The sequence below is a fragment of the Ostrinia nubilalis genome, chromosome 5 (assembly GCF_963855985.1).
Source record: "Ostrinia nubilalis chromosome 5, ilOstNubi1.1, whole genome shotgun sequence".
NCBI lineage: Eukaryota > Metazoa > Arthropoda > Insecta > Lepidoptera > Crambidae > Ostrinia > Ostrinia nubilalis.
In genome coordinates, this window is record NC_087092.1 from 10,232,557 (window position 1) to 10,259,387 (window position 26,831).

General features: G+C 35.8%; 1 protein-coding gene across 1 annotated transcript in view; it reads left to right on the forward strand.

Annotated features, from left to right (window-relative positions):
• Nucleotides 1-26,831, forward strand: part of LOC135071911 (G-protein coupled receptor dmsr-1-like) — a 60,917-nt gene that overhangs the window by 22,056 nt on the left and 12,030 nt on the right. The window contains exons 2-3 of the mRNA XM_063965777.1: nt 16,437-17,301; nt 18,334-18,517. Coding sequence (XP_063821847.1) covers nt 16,504-17,301; nt 18,334-18,517 — 982 coding nt within the window. The 5' untranslated portion in view covers nt 16,437-16,503. The remainder of the gene's footprint in view (nt 1-16,436; nt 17,302-18,333; nt 18,518-26,831) is intronic.

Consider the following 26,831-nt stretch of genomic DNA (forward strand, 5'->3'; position numbering starts at 1 on the left):
TTCTTTTAAATTTCGTCATTTCGGTAATAAAGTTGGTCTGTGAACATAATTCGGATGCCCTCAAAAAGCGGAGAAATGCGACGAAGAGTATGTAAATATTTAACCTATACATTTTACGAAAGAAGCAATTTAAGAGCTACAAGAGTCTTTGCATATGACTCTAAAGCTAAACACACTTAATAAGTATGTAAGTAAGTACTTTTTGCTCGCCAAAAATACACAATATGCATTTGTACAAAGCTTTAGTGCGATAATGATAAATTCTAGAAATAATCACGAATTAAATTCCGTCTTCTAAATGTTTAGCAATTTAAAAAAAAGAAAGAAACATTACAATCATATTGAGAATGCGTCTGTCGATTTGTAAAAACATCTACGAACTGTGTAAATTGTAATTATTATTATAAAAGTACGCGTAAATTGCACGGACTGTATAAACTGAAATTTTATTATTGATGAAACGAACCTAAAGCCAGAAGCATCCTTGTTAGCTTTTTACGCCCCTTCATTTTTCTTTTTAATTAAGTTACAAAGCGTATTTTTAAACGGTGTTTATTATTTATGAGGCTGGCATAAATAATTTGACCTCAAATAAAGCAAATAAATTGAATTTTTGATGAATGGTCTTTAAAAATATGTTGAATGATATTTTACGATAATTAAAAACATCTGTGTACTCAAAAATACACTACAATCATTGAAGTAATATTACTACGTATAGAACAGACATCGCGAACAAAATATGTACAGTGCGGGGTGCGGGGCGGGAATTTGACGGACAGCTGTCAGTCAAATCCATGACTATCAAGTTTCATAATGAAGAATGTTCACTAATTTTGTTTTTTAGCTTTCTGTATTTTCTGTTAAAAATAAAAAATACACGTGAAAGAATTATTTCGATACGTCAATTAGTGACCAAGATATTGAATTTTAAAAGTGCGGGCGGCGGCCGGCCCGCCATTTTATGCGCGTGACGTCATATTACAGTGACTGGCTCATATTTGTATGGGTGGAATCTTGCAAGCTGAATTAAGACCCACTTCCAGGCAACCGATTAAGCTGAAATTTCGCAAACACATGTGATTTGGATGACCATGCAATATTATGATGACATGGAGCTGATCTGATGATGGAGCTGGAAGGTGGCCATAGGAACTCTATAATAAAACGACTTAAATGCATCGAGTTTGGGCTCGTTCGTTTTGTATTGATGAGTATTTTAATTCTATATAGTAATCGGGGTCTAATGATGGAGCTGGAAGGTAATTCGCAATAAAACGACACAATCGCATCAAGTTTGGGTTTGGTTCAATTTTAATTTCTGTGATAGGTCTGGGTGTTAATATGTATAATAAGTTTGTATTTACAAAAAAAAAAATATTTAAGTATGTTTATATCCGTTTTCTAGTGAGCGGACGCTGTGAATGTACGTCACACGGGGTCACGTGACCGTCGGCGGGACTCAATATTTAAGCGAACTTTGAATGCCTATAAAATCATAACTACTGGGTATTTTTGAATGAAATAAAAACTAATGTATTTGTAAATGTAAAAGCTTAACTGTAACATAGGTTTCAAGTGATTTTGCATACCTAGTAACATTCTCAATTTATGGCGATAAAATCTGCACCAGAAAATGTCGTACTTCATTGATAGGATTGCACGAATAGTGACGTTCCTGCGGTCGCCTCATCATAGACATTGTGTTGTGAATCGATTGTGAAAATAAACAAATCCGCTAAATTGTGTTAAATTTTCATGGTGCTCAATAGCAAAAAGGTTCAGCTACTTACATTATTTTATTTTATTATATTGTGCGTTTCCTGTAATGTAATCTAAGCTCCCCTCCCTTAGACTAAAATTAGCCCTCCTAGACAAGTGACAAAACGTAGCAGTTGAAACATTCGAAATCACTTCGCTCTGCCGTTTTTTGGTGTTAGTTACTTCACTCTGTGATGCGATTTTAAAATTACAACTGGCGATTCCGAATTCACAACTGAGGGGACTGAGGCTAATCGTGTTACTTGTGCTACAAGTGCGTATGGGCTTCATACTGATGCTTAAGCCATTAATTATTTTTCTTCCCGATTAAAATCTAATGTAATCGATAATCGCCTTGAGAATCGTTAACTGGTATTTTCTAATTCGATAAAAAAATTACCCATCTCTAGTTTAAAACTGTCATCCAACAGCGCACGAAATATTATGAGTTATAGATAATGATACCATTACAGAGGCGACACTTCGTTTACGTTTAGTTTCTGCCTATGGAATTGGATACTGTAAGGAAACATCGTCATCATCATTTTAGCTACTGGACGTCCACTGCTGAACAAAGGCCTCCTCTAATGATTTCCACATCGCCCAGTTGATAGTGGCCTGCACCCAGCGTCTTCCTGCTATCTTCAGTCAGTCCATCTTGAGATTTTAGAAAAATTCCCACTCGTCACGGAAGGAACAAAGCTAGGGATGACCCACGCCTTCATTCCAGAACCAATAAAATAACTGAAAGTCAGAAACTTTCAGTTATTTTATTGTCTCTATTGTTAACTATCTCAGTGGTTGAGTACACGTTTAATAGCTGTGAGGTAGAAGTTACGGGACTATTCCCACCTTTCCTTTTCACCGCTGCATCTCCTGTGTAGCTAGCACCTAGACTAGTTGATTTAAAGCCAAGTTATATCAGTCTTTAGGTAATGACTTAGTGCATCTAAAAATGTAAAACTTTCTAGTTTTTTGTAACATTGAAAAATCTAAAAAGAAGCATAATTTTTTTTACGTTCAAGTGTTTCTAAGAAATTTAAATGGAAGCTTTTGATGACAACGTATTGCTTACTTTTTCAGCTGTCGAACGAATCACTTTTATACTCATAGGTCCTGTACATCGGTAGATTTGGTAAATAAATGAATCCATCCGGACTCAGAAACTAAAAAAATTAAAATAGCTGTAATTTTTTAATACTGGATTTGTCGATTAAATTGATCATATTATTGCGCCCTAACGGGTCGGACACTGGTGACCAGACACACTGTACAATTATTATAATTTTAGCCTATCTCGTGAGCTAGGTGTCAATAATTAGGGTGATTTACTAAGTAACCAGTCGCATACGAACAACAGCAGTGAGATTCAAACAAGTTTGATCCATGATGCCGCACGACTATTGTGTGAGCCCACCCGTAACCCAAGCTTATTTAGCTTAACACAAGGGGCTGGACGGGACTTTTAGTAATTTGTACAATACAAAGTGCTTATAATCTTTAAAAAAATCTTTTTATTGCTGTATTTAACCTTCCTTTCGTATACTAATTTATGCGTCAGTGTCAAGTCTGCGATTTTTATTCTTTGAAATTTTCGTAAAATGGCTGCCGCCGCGGTGACGCCTTGTAATTAACAAATTAAAATTAAATTAGTGTTTTAAAGTGCATAAATGTACAACTTAATGGTAAAAAGTCATTCCTTGATTTTTACTTAATATGTATCTGGAGTTATTTGAACAGTATTTTCGTCTATAGGATGGCATATTTCAAAAAACAAAACTGCACTCAAGCGTGTTGTCACAGCAACCGCTGAGCACATACTAATTGAATTTCGGTCCATGGACCTGTTTGCGTGCCAGAAACAGTCTAGTTGACATGTCTTCTCTAGTACGTAGTACATTATAACTCAATGACTACAATAGGGATGATGACTGGGTAATGAAATCGAAATTCTATTTAGGGCTGATTCTTCAATCGTCGAATAACTTTTAACTGAAAGATAAGTTTGGCACATTGATAGTCAAAATGACAAGTTTATTCTTCAGTTAAAAGTTATCTGACGATTGAAAAATCGGCCCTTAGTCCGTCAGAAAGATAATAAAAAAAATTGGACACATATTTTTTATTTTTTTTTCATATCATCTTATTCATGTCGCCTTCGTGCTGAGCCTGTGTGTGTCTCTGTCTTTCTTCTAAACCTCAATTTAAGCGTGACGTCATCTTATCTCGCATAATAATGGACGGCCAAGGTAAATAATCACGGTATAAGCGTGGTATAGTGGTGCCTATAATTGTATCCGATCACCAAGGGTCGGGTCTGATTAACGCGGCAACAAATTGTTATGGCCCATGTAATAGAACTGGGCCGCTGCCGGCGAAAATGGTTCTTAAGTAGACATAGTGTGGAAGCTAAGAATAATTGCCTTGCGTGGAACTTGCTAATAGTACTCTCATCAGATAGCAAATAAAGTTGGGATATAATCTTACTGCTCCCTCAGGATATCCTCCCAATGTCAGTGATTTGGAAACGCTAGTGTTTTTCCATTTATCGGGTAAATCGAAGACCTCCCGAAGGATTAGGACTACTAAACTGTGTTTTTAGGTATCAAGATAAATGTTAACTGTGTTTCTAGATTATCTTTTATGGAGATGAATATCGACGATGATGTTGAAACAAAACGTTGCAGAATTTGATAATTTCTGGAGTGTGTTTAGCAAAAACGAAATTGCGGCAAGCGGCGCGGAATAATCCGATGCTAATAAAGGTGAGATTATTAATATTAAATAATTGATAACATCGTGTGCGATAAGCGTTGGTAGAGGACGTAGGTAGATGCAGAGGCTTTGTTTCCACAGATATGAAATTTTGCATCGGTAGGCATGGGTTGTGACACGGGGCTGTGTGCATCCGGATAGCATCGTAGAAAATTGTTTTGCGACATATTGGATGCAGGTTTGTAGGCGAATCTATTCAGATTGTGGATCTTGCAGCCCGGTCTTTGTGTGTAGTGGCCGAGTTTCAGATTGGCCATACCCAAGTAGCATTCGGGGTTCTATATAGTATGTCTAGTCGTTCACATGTACTCCACAAGCTGTGTATGTCAGCTGTATACGAGCTGTATAGCTTGCTATAATGCTTTTATAGAACCAGTTTGGGCACAAATTAGACAGCCTTAAGTTCACTATGGCTGTACATTAGCAGTATAATAGCATTATAATAGCAGTTTAAGTAGTAACATCGGACTTAAGGCTGACTTACGGCACTATATGGGACGCAGTGTGAACCATACAACGTACGTGAGTGTAATAAAGAGTAACAAGTGGCTAAATGCACAGCTTTCAAAGTTATAAAGTCCGACAAAAGTACTCCAATGCTACATAAAGTTCACGTGTGTCCTAAATTATTTCCAAATTTTAATATTAGTTTGGTATTTGTACGTGGGTGCCAAGAGGGAAACAACTCGGGCGGATAATCATTTATGCAAATAATAACACGGGTTTTAAATACTTAATAATGTTAATGCCATTGGGAATGCAACTTTATCGTGAAATGTATACATATTTACAGCTAAAATATTTACGCGCCTCTGTAAAAACGCGATATTCATTTTAAAATATTTAAAAAATGGCTGAGAGGAAATCTACAATTTTCAGTTTTTGATATTGTATTGGCATTATAATTATATTACGGTAATTAATTATAACATGAAACCAAAACTCAATCGCTCTATCTGCGAATTTTGTGATAAATGTGCATTAATTTTGGAGATTAATTTGGTAAATATTTTAGGTTATGTATAACAAAATGGTGGAAATGAAATACGGCTATGTGAACTGTTATAACTCCAATTTAATGCGGTGAGCGTATATTAGGTTCACATGTGTTCTGTTAGAATGCTGTTATCTATATGAAGTTCCACATTTGTACCACTACAGCGCTAATGTCTATAAATTTATTCTAATGTTAACTTATGTACAGCTTTAAGAATGTACCTAGTTCAGGTCAATTGTGTATCTTTAATTCTTTCAAATACTGAAATTTTAGAGATCCGCATTAAAAATTATTAATGTCCGTTAAATCGCCTAGCCCAGGTACTAATGGTCAAGTATGAATACCTAAAGCATCAGACGGTAGTGTTCCCGGTTTAAATTCGTTCATTATGCCTGACAATTTATTCAAAGCGGAATGAGGAATACGATTTTCAATAGCCCATGTTCTTATTTTTTTGCGAAATGTTAAATAATTGTCGAAATCAAAATGGTATTCACTATCACTAGAACTGCAATCATCACACTCTGATATCTGTATATTTTGAAGGGAAATTTCAGGTTCAGGCATAATATTTTCCTCTGCATCATGTACAGAACCACCATGAACAACTAAAAACAGGCTTGGGGAAATGTGTAATAGAATATCACATTCACATTCATGTTCAGCTTAAAGCAAATAAGAGTAGTACTTGTGGACAAATAAACTGCTATTGATGTTAATGGACAACACATATAGTCCTTTTAACAGCCTACAGTGCACATGCGAACCATTGAAACACTTTTGTACAGATAGTAAAAAAAGGTTATTTTAATTATCACAAACAAGTCCTACTACAGCTACTAGCTGTATAACAGTCTAAAACAAGTAAACATAACAGCCTTTGGCTTTATAAATGACCACGTGTGTTCTATTAAAATGCTAGCTCTATAACATCGTACAAGTAGGCCGTTAAACAGCGGTTGCCGTATCTCTACCCTCCTATAATGCTCTTAGTCAGACGGCTGACTAAAGGATAGTTGTTAGAGTATTATAACACCAACAATCGTATAAAAAAAGTATAACTCTACACTAGTCTACACTCCTATAAGTCCCTTAGACAGGTATAGGTGTAATTAATTGCAATAATACAGCTTATACATCACGAGTGAACTGTACTAATGCTTTAAGTACACATTGGAACTAAATGTGAACTCTTAAATGGAGTAAAATGCTACTTGGGTACCGATCACGTGGCATGGGTAGCAAGACTGACTGTTTGGTGAATACTTACTGAAATAAGGAAATAAATGCACATAATGCACACACAAACTTAAGTCTCTATGAAATCACACATCTTTTGATAAAAAAAATCTTATAAATAAAGAAAACGCAAAAAAAAACAATTCAGACAATATTAGAAAATTTGGAAATAGTATTCGCTGTTAAAGTCTCGAGTTACTGAATGAATCTTTGACGTTGTTAAGGATTCATTAATTTCCGCCCAATTTCGGATAAGCCTTTATTAATGTTTAATAATTTGGATGAAAGTTGTTTCAATTATTTCAGAATGAATCTGTTGAATAGCAATCGAAGTTTCGATGATCATCGAAACCGAATATTTCCCGGTTAAATTTAGTTGGGTATTTTCAACTTTGTAAAGCTAGCTTTTGATCACGGCGTTGTTCGTATTTCAGTCTGCTATAGAAAGTCGTATTTATATCAGGAATCAAACGCATCGTTCATGTATATTTTTATACATCACATGTATTTTTTAAGCATGTTATTTATTATTGAGTCACCACAGTAGGGGAGGATGGGCGAATTGCGGACGCGGGGTAAATACGGACTAGCAAGTACCTACTCAATCCCTCCCCCCCGCGGCAGCCCGGTGCTGTCATCTGTTTCTTTCTGCCATTTTAGTGTCACGCAAAAACTTACGACAGCCGGCTGCGCACAGTTTGAAAGGTAGGTAAAATTTAAAAAAATTGTGTATTTTGATCTAATTTTTAGTGTTTTTTAATTTAAGGGACTGGTCTGAATACTAAGTGATGGTAAAAAGTTATATTATCTATTGATACCTTTGTCAATGAAGTTTGAATCGCCAATGTTTCTTTTTATGGAATGTTTTCATAACCTACAAATTTATCTCTTTGATTTAAAAATACCCAATTGGGTTAATTGCGGACAAGCCTTGCGGGGTAAATACGGACGTCTGCAATTACCCCTAATTCGATAAACTATTTAAAAATTTACCAATAACTGGTACAAACGGGCAGTAAACAAAAAGCATTCCATCATTTTTACCAGCACACCAGAAAAAAAGAATCTAGAAGAAAAGGAACAAAAGAAATTAGACAAGAAAAGAAAAGCCCAAGAAAAACAAAATAAAACTACATCTAATAAGCTAAAAGGATCAAAGGGTGTAAGAAATCTAAATTATTTTGAAAATGAAGGAAATGTTGATTACTTTTGCATTTATTGTCAGGAAAAGTACTACGTTCATCCACCCGCCGAAGACTGGATTAGGTGTTTAAAGTGTAACAAGTGGGCACATGAGAACTGCACTGCAGGAAGTTCTTCTAAAGGCTTTACTTGTGGTTTTTGTCTGTGATGTGGACCTGTCCGTAATTAACCCAGCGTTAGTCCGAATTTACCCCGAGCGCTGCGGGTAATTACGGACAGACAAGGTTTTGTTTTTGCTAAAAATATTCCATTTGTTGATTGATCTCGTTTAATAAGTATAACTGTTTTTGTAGATGTTTAACTAAAGATTAATAATTAATAAAGAAAATCTGATTATTACTAATAGTACGAATGTTGTGCGTTATTTCCCTTCAGCGTCCGCAATTCCCCCACTCTCCCCTACAATTCAGCTTAGTTTTGTTAAATTCGCGTACCAATTATTTTTATTATTACGCTTATAACGTACCTACGTATGGTAACGTATGGACGATTATAGTATACATATGTAATACGTGAAACGTGTATCCAATTAAACGTCGTCCGTCCTTATTTCGATATAGTAGGTCAGAATTCGAGGAAATGTGGAAGCTCGGGATCATTTGCGTGCTCTTAATGTAATATACCTACCATCCCTGAAACATACGTTTCCGCTTTATATGTGTGTTTATTGGCTATTGACCGACTGTAAATGAATGCCATGTCAGTTTCTTTGAAGATTTGATGGAGGTCATTTATTAACACTGTTTTACCTCATTGAACATTTATTACCCTGTTTTTGTTGGTCTTATACTAAAAAAGTACCTTAACTTAAGCCCTGTTTCCGGCGGAGTAAAATGGGCTCGCTCCCTCATCCCTGGGATGTCGTAAAAGGCAACTGAGGGACAAATATGCGAACATTACCTAGGCCTTCTGCCCAGCACAGGGAGTGTGGGCCGAATTCTGCATTCGTCTCTGGTTAATTAGTGAGGGTGCTCCTGCAACGAAGAATGACTTGGTGCTGAGCTACCTAAAATTAATAAGTATAAAAAAAACATAATTTATGGAAAATAATTAAAAAGGGCTGCAACTATTGAAAAAATAAATTGTTACTTTAAACTAGTTTGTCCCGACAGACGTTGTCCTTCCTGCCTTAAGAATTAATATGGCCATTAAAGTTCTTCATTTTCTTTAATTTTTCGGGCAACTTTCTTATTTTTTCTTATATAAGAACCTAGGCTTCTCCTGACAATAAGGAACACAACAAAAAATAATTACATACTAAGATAAATCGGTCCAGCCGTTCACGCATGATGATGATGCGATGACCAAGGGAAATAGAGATTCATTTTCTACTACTTTTAGATATTTTGTGGTTTAGATCATAATTACACATCTATAATGTACCCACGCGGTAGCGGATAACGTCACGCCCCGTTATTAACGGATCCATTTGCTAAATTACTAATTCAATACCGCGAATACCACAATTAATTTTTCATAGTGGACGACGAGACAGGCCGAGGCAAAATTAATTGGAAATTTCAGCGGTGCAACAATGGAGAGCCCGACCGAAGTCAACCTATGTATCCACTTTAATCAATCACAGCCCGCAAAATGTTTACCTACCCGTTAAGTACAAAGTTTTATTCTTTAGCTTTGTCCTTTTAAGATTTTCGTGACACGAAATGTCTATAAATAACTGTGATTTTCTTTGAAGTTATGAAAGGTGCCTTACAGCTGAAAATGTCTAAAAACATTTACATTTTATTTGAAGGCATTTCAATTTTCATTATTGTTACTCAAAAAAAGTAAATCAATGCAAATGAACAGTACTTATTAAGCAGCGGATAAAAAAAGCAATTTGTTTCAGATAACCAAGAAGGTTATTTGAAATAAAAGTGGGAGTACCATCTCTAACCAGAAATCTCAACAATACCTACTTAAAAAAATTAAATATGTCTTGTATTTTTCAGTATACCTATGTACTGGAAAGTGAAGAATACTGTCGAACAAATACCAAAGAGTTTCCTATACGGATAGATTGGACACTTGAACAGTGATTGATTGCGTACCTATAGGAGTGAGAAGTGTGAGGAGAGAATTTAGATTAACTGGAATTATTGTACTGGAACTCTTTGTAAAGTTTCTAAGGTATAGTTTTGTTATAAATAGTGTAGCTTTTTTATATTCTTGTATAAACTCTTGTTCTTGTTCTTGTAGAAATTATAAATTCCGATACAGAAGTTGCAACCACATTTGAGACATTCTTCTCCAATATTGCGTCTGAAACAACTAAAGAACTGAATTCATCACCAGTTCTTGCAGAGTCTCTTTTAAAATCTAATGTCACCGAGTGCCAGTGTCTGCTCCAGTTCAGGCATATAGATTGTAATACAATAATTAAAACCTTTAGAGAATTAAATATGAAAAAAACTGAGGACCTTTGGGGAATCTCCGTCAGTATAATTGGAACAATTATTGACACCATAGCTCCTCACCTTGCATTCATTTTTAATACATGTATTGATCAAGGTTGCTTTCCTAGCTTAATGAAGTTAAGTAAAATAATTCCATTGTTCAAGGCTGGTGACAAATGTGACCCCTCTAATTTTCGACCGATTTCTATTCTACCAGTACTTAGCAAAATTTTCGAGAAAATTATTTTCCACCAACTTCTATCTCACTTCATTTTTAACAAATTATTACACAATAAGCAATTTGGTTTTACGAAAGGTAGAAGTACTACTGACGCTGGGGTAGCACTATTGAAACACGTCTTTGATGCTTGGGAGAGTAAAAAGGACGCTGTTGGTATTTTCTGTGATCTTTCAAAAGCGTTTGATTGTGTAGACCACCAAACCTTACTAAACAAATTGCGACATTATGGTGTTTCGAATAAGTCACTTGATCTGCTGAACTCGTATCTCACAGGCAGAAAACAAAAAGTTTGTATTAACGGAACTGAGTCTTCTGGAGCACCTCTTACTATGGGTGTGCCGCAGGGATCAATATTGGGACCTTTGCTATTTCTTATTTACATTAATGACCTTCCTTACTTTGTAAAAGATCTGTGTGATATTGTGTTATTTGCTGATGACACATCTCTCATTTTCAAAGTTGATAGAGGTAAAGTAAATTTTGACGATATTAATAACACACTCTCACAGGTTCTACATTGGTTCACTGTTAACAACTTATTGTTAAATGCAAACAAAACTAAGTGCATTAAATTTACCTTACCTAATGTGAGGCAGGTTTACACGCAATTAATGGTGAAGAATGAACCATTAAATAGCATAAATTCCACAACATTCCTGGGAATCACTTTAGATGCTAAACTTCAATGGGGTCCTCATATTGAAACTGTCAAAAAGGCTCAGTTCGGCTGCTTTTGCAGTGAGAAAGATAAGGCAATTAACTGACATTGAAACGGCAAGGCTAGTATATTTTAGCTATTTTCATAGTATAATGTCATACGGCATATTGTTGTGGGGCTCAGCCGCGGACATTGAAACTGTGTTTGTTCTGCAGAAGAGAGCAGTGCGGGCCATTTATAACCTTGGACCCCGATTTTCCTTGAAAGATTTTTTTAAGGAAATAAACATACTGACAGTAGCTTCACAGTTCATTTATGAAAACCTTTTATATGTCCGCAAAAATATAGAGCAATTCACGAAAAAGAGCGATTTGCATAACTTTAATACAAGAAACAAAAATAAACTTGCCGTTCCAAATTTCAGATTGCATAAGATTGGTAATTCATTTATGGGAAAATGTATTAAATTCTTTAATAAATTACCACAAACTGTTGTAGAACTACCCATTCATAAATTCAAAGCACATATTAAAAGTACCTTAATGAAAAAGGGCTACTATAAAGTCGATGATTATTTAAAAGATAAAAATGTTTGGGATACGTTACTGCCTAGCTCGCATAAATATTTATAACTTTGTACATTTTAAAGCATGTAAACCTTTGAAAAAGAGGCTGACAATAGTGACTGAGTTTCTTGCGCTGCTTCTTCTCAGCACTGGCCCATTTATTGTCCTGAAGCAGTGGTAGGGTTAATACTGGGACGTGTAAAAGTGCTTTTTTTAAGCCTATTTACAGAAATAAATGAGTTTTAATGAGTTTTTAATGAGTTTTAAACAAATGTTTTCACGCTACATTCGTTTCCACATATGTCTGAAATGCGAACGCGTAGTCAACGTATCACGAAGTTATGCCAAAGCTTGGTGTACGTTTGTCTTAACTACTTTGTGTAGGTATGCGGCTACTAAGCAGCAAACTCCCAAGGCTATCAGGAGTTCCAGATTTGGAACAATTAAGGGCCGCCGAGTGCTAATTGCATTGCCCAACTGATGGGCCCAAGTTTGTTTACACAGATTGATTAATGAAAGTCCAACGCTAAGAGGCACGAAGTCCGCACTTTCAGCTCGCTGCAATCGTCGTCCATAAAACCCGACCCAGTTATTTCAAGTTGTATTAAGTAAAAATAACTTACGAATGTTACAAACAACTTGTTTGTTGTGTAATAACGTTGGAAAATTTTCTGAGTGGTTTATTAATTGATATAGACAACGTAACATTCGTGACAGAACTCAATTCGTAAAGCTCTTTATTATAATGCATAAACTGTTTTGTAAGCACGAGTAACTTCAGGATAATTGACGTAGCGAAAACATCACGATTTTGAACAGAAATTGTTTGTTTTAGGACTTAGTAGATTTCTTTTTAATTTACTTTTAGAAGAAATAAACTACCTAACAACATTTTAATGACTTAGGCTGGGTTGCACCATCCCACCTTAACTTTGACAAACGTCAAAAATCTGTCAAATTCCATACAAAAAACACCGGTTATCGTTATAGTTACGGTCAAAGTTAGGTGGTGCAACTCAGCCTTAATGTGAGTTCATTAATCAATACTATTAATTAATATTAATGTAGGTACTCACATTACGTTAGACATCATGTACTTAGCAGTGTCTAATGGAGAAAACAACATTAGTCACATATCTTATCATAGTAACAATAATAGAGCCTAATTTGGCTCTTGCTCGTCGTATATTTACTAAGCAAACATTATAGGAAACTTACCAGGCAAAGCCTTTGTATTTACTGATATATTTACAAGTATTAGCATTATATGTTTAACAAAGTTATATGCTTTGTTATTTAATAGGTGACTACCTACTGTTTTTTTCGATAGGATGAATCTTCTAACAAAGAAAAATCGAAAACATTTGCGGAATGAAATATTTTCATTTTATACAGGACGAATACTGCACTAATGCTGGATTTCTATATTCAATCCTAATCCAAATTATACGGATTTGGATTGTCAACTGTCAAATTTTAATATGTTTTTGGCCAAAATAACTGCGGTTTTTGATGTTTTTACATTTTTATATTGTTTATAAGACTATTTAAACAATATTAAAGTGTAAATGCATCTAAAATTTTGGAAATATAATCTAAAACTGAATTCAATTTGACAGTTGTAATCCGGATTTGGACAAGGATTGAATATGGGAATCGGGCGTAAATAAAATGCACTTTATGACATTTCCCCGGCGTGGTTCATTTACTTTTATTGTATTTTGTCCGGCGTTTCAAGTTAAAGCTGTGGTTTGTAACATTCTTCGGGATAAAGTATTTTCATATGTTGAGATTGGAAAAGATATATTTTAAAGATAGTTATTGAAAACTTCTAAATCCTACTAAGTATATCGGAAATTGGGGAGTTGAAATAGGTTGTAGTTGTTTTTTATTTGTTTACTAGCGGCCGCCCGCGACTTCGTACGCGTGGATCTCGTTTTACCCCCCCTTCATCTATCTTACGTGGTTCAGATTTTTTCATACAATTTTTTTTCCCGCTAACTCCCGTTCCCGTGGGAATTTTGCAATATCCTGTTGTAACTAAGCTTTAAGTTTACTAAGGTACCTGCATGCCAAATTTCAAGCGTCTATCTTACGCGGTTTAGATTTTTTCATACAAATGTTTTTTCCCGATAACTCCCGTTGCCGTGGGAATTTTGCAATATCCTGTTGTAACTAAGCTTTAAGTTTACTAAGGTACCTGCATGCCAAATTTCAAGAGTCTATCTTACGCGGTTTAGATTTTTTCATACAAATGTTTTTTCCCGCTAACTCCCGTTCCCGTGGGAATTTTGCAATATCCTGTTGTAACTAAGCTTTAAGTTTACTAAGATACCTGCATGCCAAATTTCAAGGGTCTATCTTACGTGGTTTAGATTTTTTCATACAAATGTTTTTTCCCACTAACTCCCGTTCCCGTGGGAATTTTGCAATATCCTGTTGTAACTAAGCTTTAAGTTTACTAAGGTACCTGCATGCCAAATTTCAAGCGTCTAACTTAAGCGGTTTAGATTTTTCATACAAAAGGATTTTCCCGCTAATTCCCGTTCCCGTGGGAATTCCTAAGTATCCTATAACCTGCCCAGGAGTATGAAGAATAATTGTACCAAGTTTCGTTAAAATCCGTCAAGTAGTTTTTGTTTCTATAAGGAACATACAGACAGACAGACAGACAGACAGACAGACAGACAGACAGACAAAAATTTTACTGATTGCATTTTTGGCATCAGTATCGATCACTAATCACCCCCTGATAGTTATTTTGAAAATATATTTCATGTACAGAATTGGCCTCTCTACAGATTTATTATAAGTATAGATAAGCAATTTACAGAAATCTTTTGTTCTGGTACCGTGCAGGGATTTAAATCTTGCTTTTTTTAAATGGTAAGTATGAACTAAGTAGGAGAAGAAATGATTCTGTTCTCAAATTTTTTTCGACCAAGTTTAGACAGTGTGGTTAATAGATATGAAAGCTTTAAAAATTTGCAGACGCCGAAGAATTAGCAAAGACGCTAAAGCTTTATAGTAAAGCTTAATTAACCCATAGCTTAGTAGCCGAGCACTAACGTCCCGGGCTTGTACCACAGCTTGTACTTGTAAAATTACATTTTAACGGCCAGTTGCTTCGGAATTAATTACTGTTAAAAATGTTCTTCGAAATTTCAACGTTACGTGATTAGAAATTTTAATAAAGCGAAACAAAAGCAAGCCGACCTCGGTCATCCAATGGTTCTCCCCAACCTTAATTAGGGCGATCGCCTATTGGGCAGTTCGTCTCCTGCTGCGTTAGCCAATGTACGAACGACAGCACTTCAAGGTAAACACAGTAGGTAGCGTCTAATCCCGTTGTAATACAGGCTATTTTTCAACAAATGTGCTGTCGACCATTTTCATTTGAGAATCTTTATTCATGGATTGCCGATTTATACACAACGTGCTCTGCTCATGGACGCTTTAGACTGCCAACTCTCCGAGTTACCTTGCCTACTTTCTTCTGCGGATTTTATGCTGATTTCATCTCTTATAGAATAAGTTTTAGTTTTAGCTACGGTAGAGACAAATATGTAGTTTGTAGGACAACAGAGTTTGGATTAGATTAAGATTAATAGAGATCGCTTGTTAACACCAAAATTAGGTTAATGTATCTTTTACTCGAACCGCAAAAAGCGGGCAATCAATATTTACTGTTTAATGTAGCAATATGTGGGTACCAACGTTATCAAAATGCAACTACCTAGAGTAGTTTAATGGAACAAGGTCAAATGAAATATTCAATGTTTTTGGTCAACGAATGCTCTAAAAACTAGATCTCTTAGTTTGGTATGACTATTTCTATGAGTGGGTTTATTTCTCAACAAAATAATCAACTTTATTGACGCTCTTTTTATTTCGTGTCACACATAAACATACTAGGTACGTAAACTTTCTCTGGATCTTATTAGATGTTTTTGTTCAAACATAATAGCCACTGATGTTCCTTTGTTTTCTGGTGCTAGGTAGCTCGTTTTTATTTCGGTAGACAAAGATAAAGAGGATAAGGGCGATAATGTACCACTGAATTTTTGTGGAGAGTCCTCAAGAGTCCGGATACACGCGCGATGGGCGGAAAGCCGTATTATCCGGCACCTATAGGTATTTGAGTACGAGTAGCTATTTGTTTACCGACGGTAACGAACGACCTACGGGCCTCCTCTTTATGGCTTTTACACGTGCTACTGATTTTTTATGTACTGTTCATTGCTCATTTAATGCTTATCCAGCAAGATATTTAGAACAAGAGCCTGTTGCTCTGTAAATATTTAAACCAATCCAAGCAGGCACAGTTTTGCTAATTTTAATATGAAAGATTAACATGTTACAACAAGTATCTACTGTATCTAATGCTGTACCTTCTACATTACGAGTTAAATACTCGATAGACTGTGTCTTTTCCCTCACTGTTCCATCAATAGCGAAGGTATTAAGTTTTATCTAAACAGTAGTAAGAACTTATTTAAATTAAAAACAACAAAATTTAACATACCTGCTACATTACGTCACGATTACGTCATCGTCGAATATCTTAAGCCTTAACTATATTATTTTTTTCTTGTTTCAGGAATGGGCAATAAATTGGACTGTCACCTGAACTGACGTGGACGAGCGCCAAGGGCGCGAAGTGGAAAATGTCGGGCAACGGGAGCGACCTCTCCGGCCTCGACGTGGCGTACTGCGTGCCGGGCGGCCAGGTGTTCCAGAGCATGTACACGCAGGTGCACGGCTACATCGCGCTCGTCATCTGCCTCCTGGGCTCCGCCGCCAACTCCGTCAACATCGCCGTCCTCAGCCGCAAGGAAATGGCCTCCTCCACCAACACAATCCTCACAGGACTCGCTGTCGCAGACCTCCTAGTCATGCTTGACTACATACCATTCGCACTTCACCTCTACACGGGAATCAGCTCAGAATACAACAAAAACTCATACGGATGGGCCGTCTTCGTCTACTTCCATTCCATATTCAGCCAAACCTTCCACACTATTTCCATCTGGCTGACCATCACTCTCGCCATTTGGAGGTACATCGCGATAAAATTCCCCCAAAAGAACAGGACGTTGTGCAATCAAAAGAACACTAACATAGCAATAGGTGTGGCTTATGCCGTGTGTCCAATACTGTGTCTTCCCATTTACTTTGCTATGAACATCCAAGAGTTGAAATTGAATGCGAATGTGAATGAAACTATGAGTGATTTAGATGTAGTGAACTCTACCTCGAGTGGAGACAGTGAGCGTGCATACGCTATACAAATGACTGATAACAAACATTTGTTGACTGCTATATTCTGGATTTACAGTGTATTTATTAAACTTATACCGTGTGTAGTGTTATCAATTTTAAGTGTGTTATTGATATTGAAAATGAAGTCAAGTGATAGAAGAAGACAAAAGCTTCTAAAGAAATCAGCCATCACAACCAATGAGGTATGTATTGGAATAATTATTCCACTCCATAGCTATTACATGTTATTTCGATCCGAGAAATTCAATCACATTCAGCAAGTTCCTTATTTTCTGTAGAGTGCAGATTAAAAGCTCTCTAGAGTCTAGATGCAGCGTTTTGAAGAGAGCGCTATTGGCACTGGGTCATTAATTTTTATTCGGAGCTAAATTAAATACTGCCGGCAGGAAATGCTGTTCGAAGCAGACAGTCCCATTGAAAATAATGCAATAGAACTCTATAAATTGTACTCGCTAGATTTTTAAAAGTACCTACGCAAATCTATCTATACCTAATTGCATATTCGAACACTCCAACGTACAAACGACACACGTGTCATGTATAAAATTTTGGATTTCATCGATAAGTTATCATGAAAACCATAAATCTCTCACTATCTTTTGGGGAAGGCGTTCGAATTTGTAATTTTCTTTTACTATCGAAGCCCTTAGGCTTAAAAACCCTTCAGGATTCTTAAAGGGGTTTTGATTAAGTGGGGTTTTAATATTTCCCGTAAAATATTGTTTTGCTACGAAAGCTCGTGGAACTTCTCCAAATAATATTTTTGTAATAAAATTACACTTCGGTGTACCTTTACTGATTGAATGAATTAAACATCTGAATTCGCAAACCTACTTACATAAGTATTGTATCTTCTAACTATAGTAGAAGTCTTACAACTCAATTTGTAACACTAGCATCTTCACAAAATTAGATGACCTAGGAAAGGTCAGTCAATTTACAAAAACAACGATTGTATTCTTGGAAAGTTACCGTGAACTAAAATGCTATCATCGCAATTCTACTTCAAATCCAAATAATAGTATACTTAAGTAGTCTTGCAGATCCAAAAGAGAAAGGTTTGTTTATGTTTTTCAAATTGCACAGTGTGGAAAATTCCTGTCTTGTCAAATCCTGTCTAAAATGTACTATCTATTGACAGAAACGAGTGGCGTCGTATAGATAGGTGACTATCCTCAAATGCAACAAAATAGATGAATTACCGTTTTACACAGGGAGAGAAAACCCGGTTGAACGAGGACGGTGGCAAGCGAGGCGGCGGCGGGCGCACTGACCGGACCACGCGGATGCTGGTGGCTCTATTAGGGCTGTTCCTTGCTACGGAACTGCCTCAGGCCCTCTTCGGGTTGCTCACAGCTATCGCACCTCACTTGTTCCAGATCTGTTACTATGCTTTTGGTGAGTATTTTAGTTCCTTTTTTCTACAGTCTACTTCTAGGCTTTGAATTATTTATCTGTCTTGGCACCTGATATGAATAAATCAGGTTTATTTAAAGCTTGCTATGTCCCAACCAAACGGTAGTGTCTCAACCAAATACACATAATTTATATTGTGCTTCCCAATGGGAAGCTAATCCAGAATTACCGAAACGAGTCTCACACGTAAGCCTAGGCGCAGACCACCGACTTTTAGTTGTCCGATAGTTGGGCCCGATTCTAATTTGTATAAAGAATCAGTCGATACCAAATCGGTGTAATGTGCGTACTTTCATGCATCTCCATACTGATCCAACATCCAACTATCGGCTAACTAAAAATCGGTGGTCTACGCCTAGGCTAAGTGTGACCACTACCGTCTACGTCATACCGTCTGGTCCACGGAGTCATTTAAATAATATGAATTTTAATCCGTAAGCGCGTTTCACGTCGTTGGCCTGAATGTAATGCGTAATAACCCAAACTTGGGTCCTTGATTCGAAATTTCTAGAACAGTACTATCTAGTCTAGGGATTTGGAATTTGATCTAATACGTAGAATTAAGGATGACAACCTAGATTAATCAAAGATCTAGAATAAATCAGAAGAATTTGATCAGAATGTTAATTTTGATTTTAATAATCTCATATTTTTAAACTTGGGTTTCAGTGGGTTAATTTAAATCATTTCAAGTCAAGTCGATTCTTTTCAACTATGGCAATTGATCACTGATAATACCAATCCTTATTAATTTTTATCCATAATATTGAAAGTTCATCTAAGGGCTTAACAGAGGATAAAGTTCCATGGAAATAATCAATTAAAATGCTGTCAGCTGTCACCGAGATGTTGCCTTTGGGAAGTATCGTTTCTGCCACTTCATAATTTTTTTTTCTGATATAATATTTCCCGGGAACCGGCATGAAGTTCCACCATAAAATATAACAGAAGGTAAACTCATGTATGTACCTCGCTTTGCATACCTCTCTCGCTCGCACGCTCGGCCGTCGCGCTAGGGTTGTCTTGTCATGTGTTGCGTTTATTTCGTTATGATAGAAAAATGTTACTCTTAAGGCGATTAGTGTCCTCAATCCGCGCCAAATGGGCATTTTGTAAAGCCTACTCCTCTTTTACTGCTGGACAGAAATAGTTGAAAAAAATATATGTTATACAACAGTTCAAGGACTACATTTGTGACGTTTGAATTTTCGCTACGTCTCTTTGTTTTGGATTAAAAAAATAAATACGGGACATCGATTTTTTACTTAAATTCCCTACTCCTCCAAAACGGCTATGTTAGTTTAAAAGATTTTTGCACGAATAGATTGGGAATTCTTTAATCTTTAAATGACACGTTGCGTTTTTCAATCGAACATTACTTTCATTCATAAATTTTACTTTTGATAAATTCCGAACGTTTTGCTGTTGAGGGGGCCTTCGCGGGGTGCGGGCGGCAGTCGGCCGCTGGCCTTCAGACGGGGAGGTTGTGTCACTCGCTACAAACTGACATTAGCGATCAAAATGAATTTTTTCTTTGGCTAAGTTGCACCACCTGACGTGACCTAACTTTGACCGTAGCTTTGGCGATAACCGGTGTTTTTTGTATGGAGTTAGACAGACTTTTGACGCTTGTCAAAGTTGAAGTAAGATGGTGCAACCCAGCTTTTGTTCGACAATAGATTTTATGTCAGAATTGTTCATAGAGTACGTGCAGTCAGACAATACAATTGAATTATGACGCGCTCAGACGCTATTTTCTACCTGAATAGAATCTATTAGTGTAAAAAAACTATAGTTGACTCCAAAACAACTGCACTAGATAAATACAAGTAGAAAAATTATTACGTTATTTATTTACTAGGCCTTTGCAATCAGTATCCAAATTAGGAGCTAGTCAGAATCTGTAACTTAATCGATTTACGTGAAGAAAACAATTTATATTTTTCATACTTATTAGAATTAGATTTTAAATATGTTTCTTCGCGAAAATACCACAATTAAAAATAACACCTGTAACGCCCCTGGGTCTGCGGGTGTCTATGGGTGACGGTAATCATTTACCAACAGGTGATCCGTTTGCTCGTTTGCCTCCTGTCACATTAAAAAAATTAAGATAAAGTGGTATTGAATTGTTCTATAGAGCTTATTAAAAATTTGGATACTGATTACAAAATTAGCCATTTTCCCAGTAGACCTTGTTGTTGCCACTGAAGGTGCATAGGTACTCAGTACATTGATACCATATTTTTCATGTTAAGTGCAAATAAACTTCCCTAAATTACCAAACCATGAAACGTACCTATATTATTAAAAAGTTTCGCAGATAAAAACTAAAATCCTCTTATAAGGTGATGAATTTTAGGAGCATGTCATGAAACCAAAATTATTAGCATAAAAGAGCTTGTTTTAAAAAAAATCTTTTTATTTATGATGGGGAATTTACTGCGGCGTAGTAGTAGAGATTTTCCGTTTGTAGATCGTAATAATTTCGAAGAATAGGGATGTTTCGTGGATAAAGCAAGAAAGTAGCAAGAGTTTGAATAAGACCGTCGGTGAACTTACCAAAAAAAAAAACTCTAAATGTATTTTTCACTTTTTTAAACTTATGAAAATTTAAAGAGATGAAGCGCACCAAAGTTCAGAAGATGAGGCACATGACGTCAAGGCATGCTTAAAAATGTGGCGATTTGTGTCTCACGCGGAATTTCATCGCATCATTATCTTCGTAATTAATTGTTTAATTGAAAAATAAAAATATCCTGTGTCCAATATTTTTTGATAATGTAAAATTGACGGACCAAAAGTCTTTTTTAAAGAAACTAGCCTATTCCTATGGCCACATTCCAGCTCCATCATCAGACCCTGCAGTTTCCCTTAGAGAATTGAAGACTCATGATTTTCAAAGTAGCGTACCTACTTACATAACATTAGGTACTTGCTTATACAGGGTGTCCCAAAAACAATGGATAACCCTTCAACCATCGATAGGCCTCGCCATGGTCTCCCTAACGTCCAATTTTGACCCCAGTAAAAATATCACCGTTTTCAAGATTTTTAAGTTTTTGTGCATTTTTAGAAAATTGTAATGAAATTATATTTAGGTATAATAATAGATAAATGCAAATCAAAAGAGCCTTAATTCGATGGAATAATATCGTTTATTCCCGGAGTTGCTATGGGGCCCCTGGCATTCCAGCTCTACCATCAGATCAGCTCCATGTCATCACAATATTGCATTGTCACCCGAATTACATGTATATCCGAAATTTGAACTCAATCAATTGATGAAGGATTTCTAATAAAAAGACAAATACATTTTCAGTTTATTCTTCATAAGTGATAGACAAAAGCAGAAACATTTGCTTTTTTAGGCCATAGACAATACTAGGTAGGTACTAATGCGTTCCAATAGGGATGATGACTGGGTAATGAAATCGAAATTCTATTTAGTCCGTCAGACAGATAATTAGAAAATATTAGACTCATATTTTTTAATTTTTTCCATAATCGAATAATTACAGTATTATATTGAGTTGAAATGTCGCGTGACGTCACATTTGAGTAAAAATTCTACTCAAGCGTGGCGTATCGCGCCATTTCAACTCGATGTAGCACTGTTATTATTTAATTATGAAAGAAAATAAAAAATATGAGTCTAATATTTTCTAATTATCTGTCTGGCGGACAAATAATTGAAATTTTGTCATCTAGCCTAGTTGTCGTCAGGAAGTTGGTCTAACTAATTCAGCTTGCAACTAATTCAGCTTGCAAGATTCCACCCGAACAAACATTTATGTAATTACCTACATACATCATAAATTGCAAGCTAAATAAAAGCTTGTAATAAAGTCGGGTTTGTTCAAATTTCGAGAACGACTGAACCGACAAAAGCATTAGAAAATTTACGAAAAATAAAATAAAATTTTATCCCGTACAAAATGTTCATGGATTTTGTTATTTTTATTAAATACCTTTACGCCTGAGTTAAATGACACCGACATCAAGGTTCATCAATTTAAGTTTAAAATAATAGGCAGTAATGTATGAAGAAAGAGCTTCTATTCTGTATCTACCTATGCCCGTGTATTTTTGATCGGTGTCAAATCGGAGTTTTTGGTGCGGGGTACGCGGGTGTTGCTCGCGGCGTGAAGGTCAAACGCCCAAGGTCATTGAGGACTCTAATCGCCTTAATACTATGCAAGAAAGACAATAACAGATATCCACGTATACTTATTTATATTTAGTACGTTATTATAGTAATAGTTTGCAAACAAATACACGAGAAGGAAGTAGTATTTAGTTGAGTGGTTGACACTACTATCCAACTAATATTATAAATGCGAAAGTTTGGATGTCTGGATGTTTGTTGCTCTTTCACGCAAAAACTACTGAACGGATTTTGATGTAACTTTACAGTATTATTGTTTATAACCCTGAATAACATATAGGCTATAATTTATGACGATCTGTGAAAAACTAAATTTCACGCGGGTGAAGCCGCTGGCAAAAGCTAGTTATCCAATAATTCCTAAAACCTCTCTAAAACAATTCGATATTCCTAATAATTGAGTTGGCTTTCAATTTCAATTGAAATTCAAATAAATAACTTACTTACCTCCCCGAATCAATTGGTAATTTAAAAAATGAAAATTCGGTATTTAATTATGAGTTTAAGCAACCAAATACCGAACAATTATAATACGACTTTTTCTGTTCACTCATTTTTGTCAATTTCGCAAAACAATATAATATCACAGGCGGTTGACCGGCGCGTGACTCAAGCGAACCACAGCGAACGTGTGGCGAACGTGTGGCGAACGTCTGTCGCGCCACGTCGCGCTCGCATTCGTCCAAGACAGTCTTGCTAGAGCGGTGTCTATGTGTGCGTGGCTCGAGCGCGTTTAGTATGGAGTTTGTCTTCTGTTATATTTTGTGGTTCCACTGTACAGTCGCGGAATGAAAAGGTTCGTCACCTTAGTGTCGGTTTTTGCTTGCACTAGGTACTGTCAGAGTCAAACCTGCCAACATAACAGTGCAAGAAACAGTGCTGCTAACATTTAAATAAATATGACGTTTGCTAATGATAATGAATAAGGTTTTGCTTGTTTATTTTTCTATCCCATCAGTGCAATGCAATGATGACATTGACCAATTGACAATAGTTTTTTTTATTTAATAGAAATAATAATGGCAAGTTGAACCAACAAGAAGGTTTTAGTTTATAAATCTAAATTTAATCTTCTTGACAAGATAAATCGTCAAACAACTCTGATCTGAATAATTTTGAACTTTACTGACGAACAGTTAAAGATTACTTTCTCTAACTCGAGATTATTCTGTAACATAGTTTCAAAAGGTAATATGTGCTCGCGATTCGTTGAAGGAATCAATTTAAAAACTGACGAACCTTTTCATTCCGTGACTGTACATTATTTCTGTGTGCAAAAGTTTAAACAAATAAATAACTGTATAAATTAGATACAGCTACAAATACTTTTGTTTATGTTGTGTAATCTATTTAACGAAGTCTAGCTTTGACGATTAAGCCCACAGATTTTCAGAGAATATCACGAAAGTTTTAACATTAAATAACACTGCTATCAGTAATTATTTTAACGAAGTATTTTGATAACATTTGTTTGTGTTGGTCTAACGAGCGTATTTTATTACTCATTAATAATTAAATACAAAATGTTGAACCACATTCGTTAGTAATGAGTAGGAAAATTTTGGAATATGGTGAAACTCCCATGTAGGGTTTAATCAGGTCGTTGTTCAGTGGCCATATAAATCTCGCTTAGTTCATTATCCGCGGCTTCTTTAATATACGCATGACAATGATGCATATTCTAATTAAATGAGGAATTTATGGCTTGTATAACCTTGGTGTAATGTTTTTTGTGAAATACGATACTTACGTATTTTCGCAGAAATTAAACGACACTATAAAAACATAAAAAACGTGTTTACGTAAACATCATTTATTGTTGGTAAGTTTTATAAGACGTGGTGAAATAATCATAAACCTTATTCTGTCGCAGTCGTTTATAAGTATTGAATAAAATATTATTTAATGAAATATTTGACTCTACATAATACCTACTTAGTTATGGGGCATAGTTTAAGCACATTGGAACATCCAGTTTGCTAGTCACTTTTTGCTTATTTCCTATGTTCCTAATTAAGAATATAGGTATCTCAAATACTTACATAATCGCATTGTTTCGTGATTTAGGTATACCTAATTAAATATATCTGAATCATGTCTAGTCCTCGCGAGTTTTCTTGTGAATCCCTTAATTTCTCGTTCCCTCCCACCTTAACCTGAACACGCGCACTCCGGATAATTAACAGCCAACCGATATTGTTAATCTGAACCCTGCGTGCGGCAGCAAAATTATTTGTTATTTCCTTCCCTGCTTTGTTAATACGGTGTAATTCCTTAAAAGAACGTAACGTTGTATCAAACAATTTTCTACAAAGGAAATTAATATGAAAAAAATGCTTTTTGATTCAAGGGTTTAATTTTAATTAGCTTATTAAAATTGGTTTGCCTAAGGTAGGAATCCGACCCTTTGCTTGCTGGGCGACTGATCTTGAGATGGTGACTCTTTTAATGAACGTGGATTTACTTTAATTTTCATCACTATCATCTGTTACTATCTCCCTCATCTTATTACTAAGAAACTATCGAGTAAAATTTTGCATCTGCATCAAATAAAAAAAAACATTTTCATTAAATAATCACCTAAATAATTATTTTTTTAAAGATATCGCTCAAAAGCTATAGGTATTAATATAGCTTTTAGTACCTCATAAGTAAGCCGAGAAAGTTTAATGAAATGCAAGTCATTAGGAATAAAACCATTGTGCGAATTATTAGAACAAAACGTTGTCCAATGGGCGGAGGCGTATCTACAATTACTTTCGGCAAAAATGACCCAAATTAGGGACAATAGCGAAGTGTTTTGGAAACGGCAAAACGTGGTGGCCACTCGGAGAGTTTCGTTTCACAACCTCTGACCTTCCACCTAAGTGCCAGATTGTGGTAATGTCTGTTATTACAGTTAATACTTGATGTGATTGAAGTTCACAATATATCTCAGTAATAGCTAAATAGATAACACATATTTTAACGTTTAGGGCAGCCTTACCTCTTACCACACGACCATATTTTATTAAATTGTTTGCTAAATTATGACAAATATACGTAAGATTACCTACAAAAGGTCCATTAGTTCAATTGGAAACAAAATTCGATATTCACCCTAGCTGGAATACTTACTCAATACATTCAATGATAGAGAAGAATATACCAGGCTTATATCAATTGGGCTTTAACATGAAAACCCTTTTGAAAGGCACTAACAAAGGTGGACAAGTGGTGTGATAGGACACGGCACAATTGTTTCCGCGATCACTTATCATTAAGGATATCCTAACGGGACTTTCAAAAGGCCATACTGGAAAGCCGCCTGTGATAAAAAAGATGCCCACACATATATGAATACGTATAATTAGGGTATGATACGTGTTGGGATGTTGAGGTAATAAGCTCTAGATTAGGGTCGACTCATGTTGACCAAAGACTCAATCTATTGAGATCAAGCATTGTAGACTATTCAACATTTATTATTATTTTTTAAATTGATTACCAACATGACAGACAGTAACAAACACTACAAAAAAGAAACAAATGGGCCTTTTTAAGCTGCTTTAAATGAGTTATTATTGTAGGTATACGAGTACCTGCTTCTGTTAGGTATACTTATAGGGTCAACATTATATTGATGTATAAAAAGTTGTGTGGTTAGATCCTTTATTATTCATCATTTTGATGCAAAACATTCTACTAACTAGTTTTGTAATATTCGAGTATTAGCATTAAGTATTCGATCGATAGGGCAATTGTTGGCAGAACCGGTGACCGTAAGTGACACATAGTTTTGTACGCGCGCTCCCGAGGGAATTGTATAACTTTTAATGGTTACCTCGGGCAACAAACTATTCATTGTACCGGCGTATGAAACTATACTCTGTTGAAAATGTTTGATATTTGGACTATTAATACTCCTTCAATTTTAATAAACCCCTGGGATATTAATTCCAAAAGGCTGACACAATACCTATATTAGTTTTCTGGTCTGATCGACTAATGAAAGTAAATAAGTAAAGTTTTATCCCAAACTAGCGGCTGCTGCCCGCGACTTCGTACGCGTGGATCCCGTTTTACCCCCTTAGGGGTGGAGTTTCGTAAAATCATTTCTTAGCGGATGCCTACGTCATAACATCTACC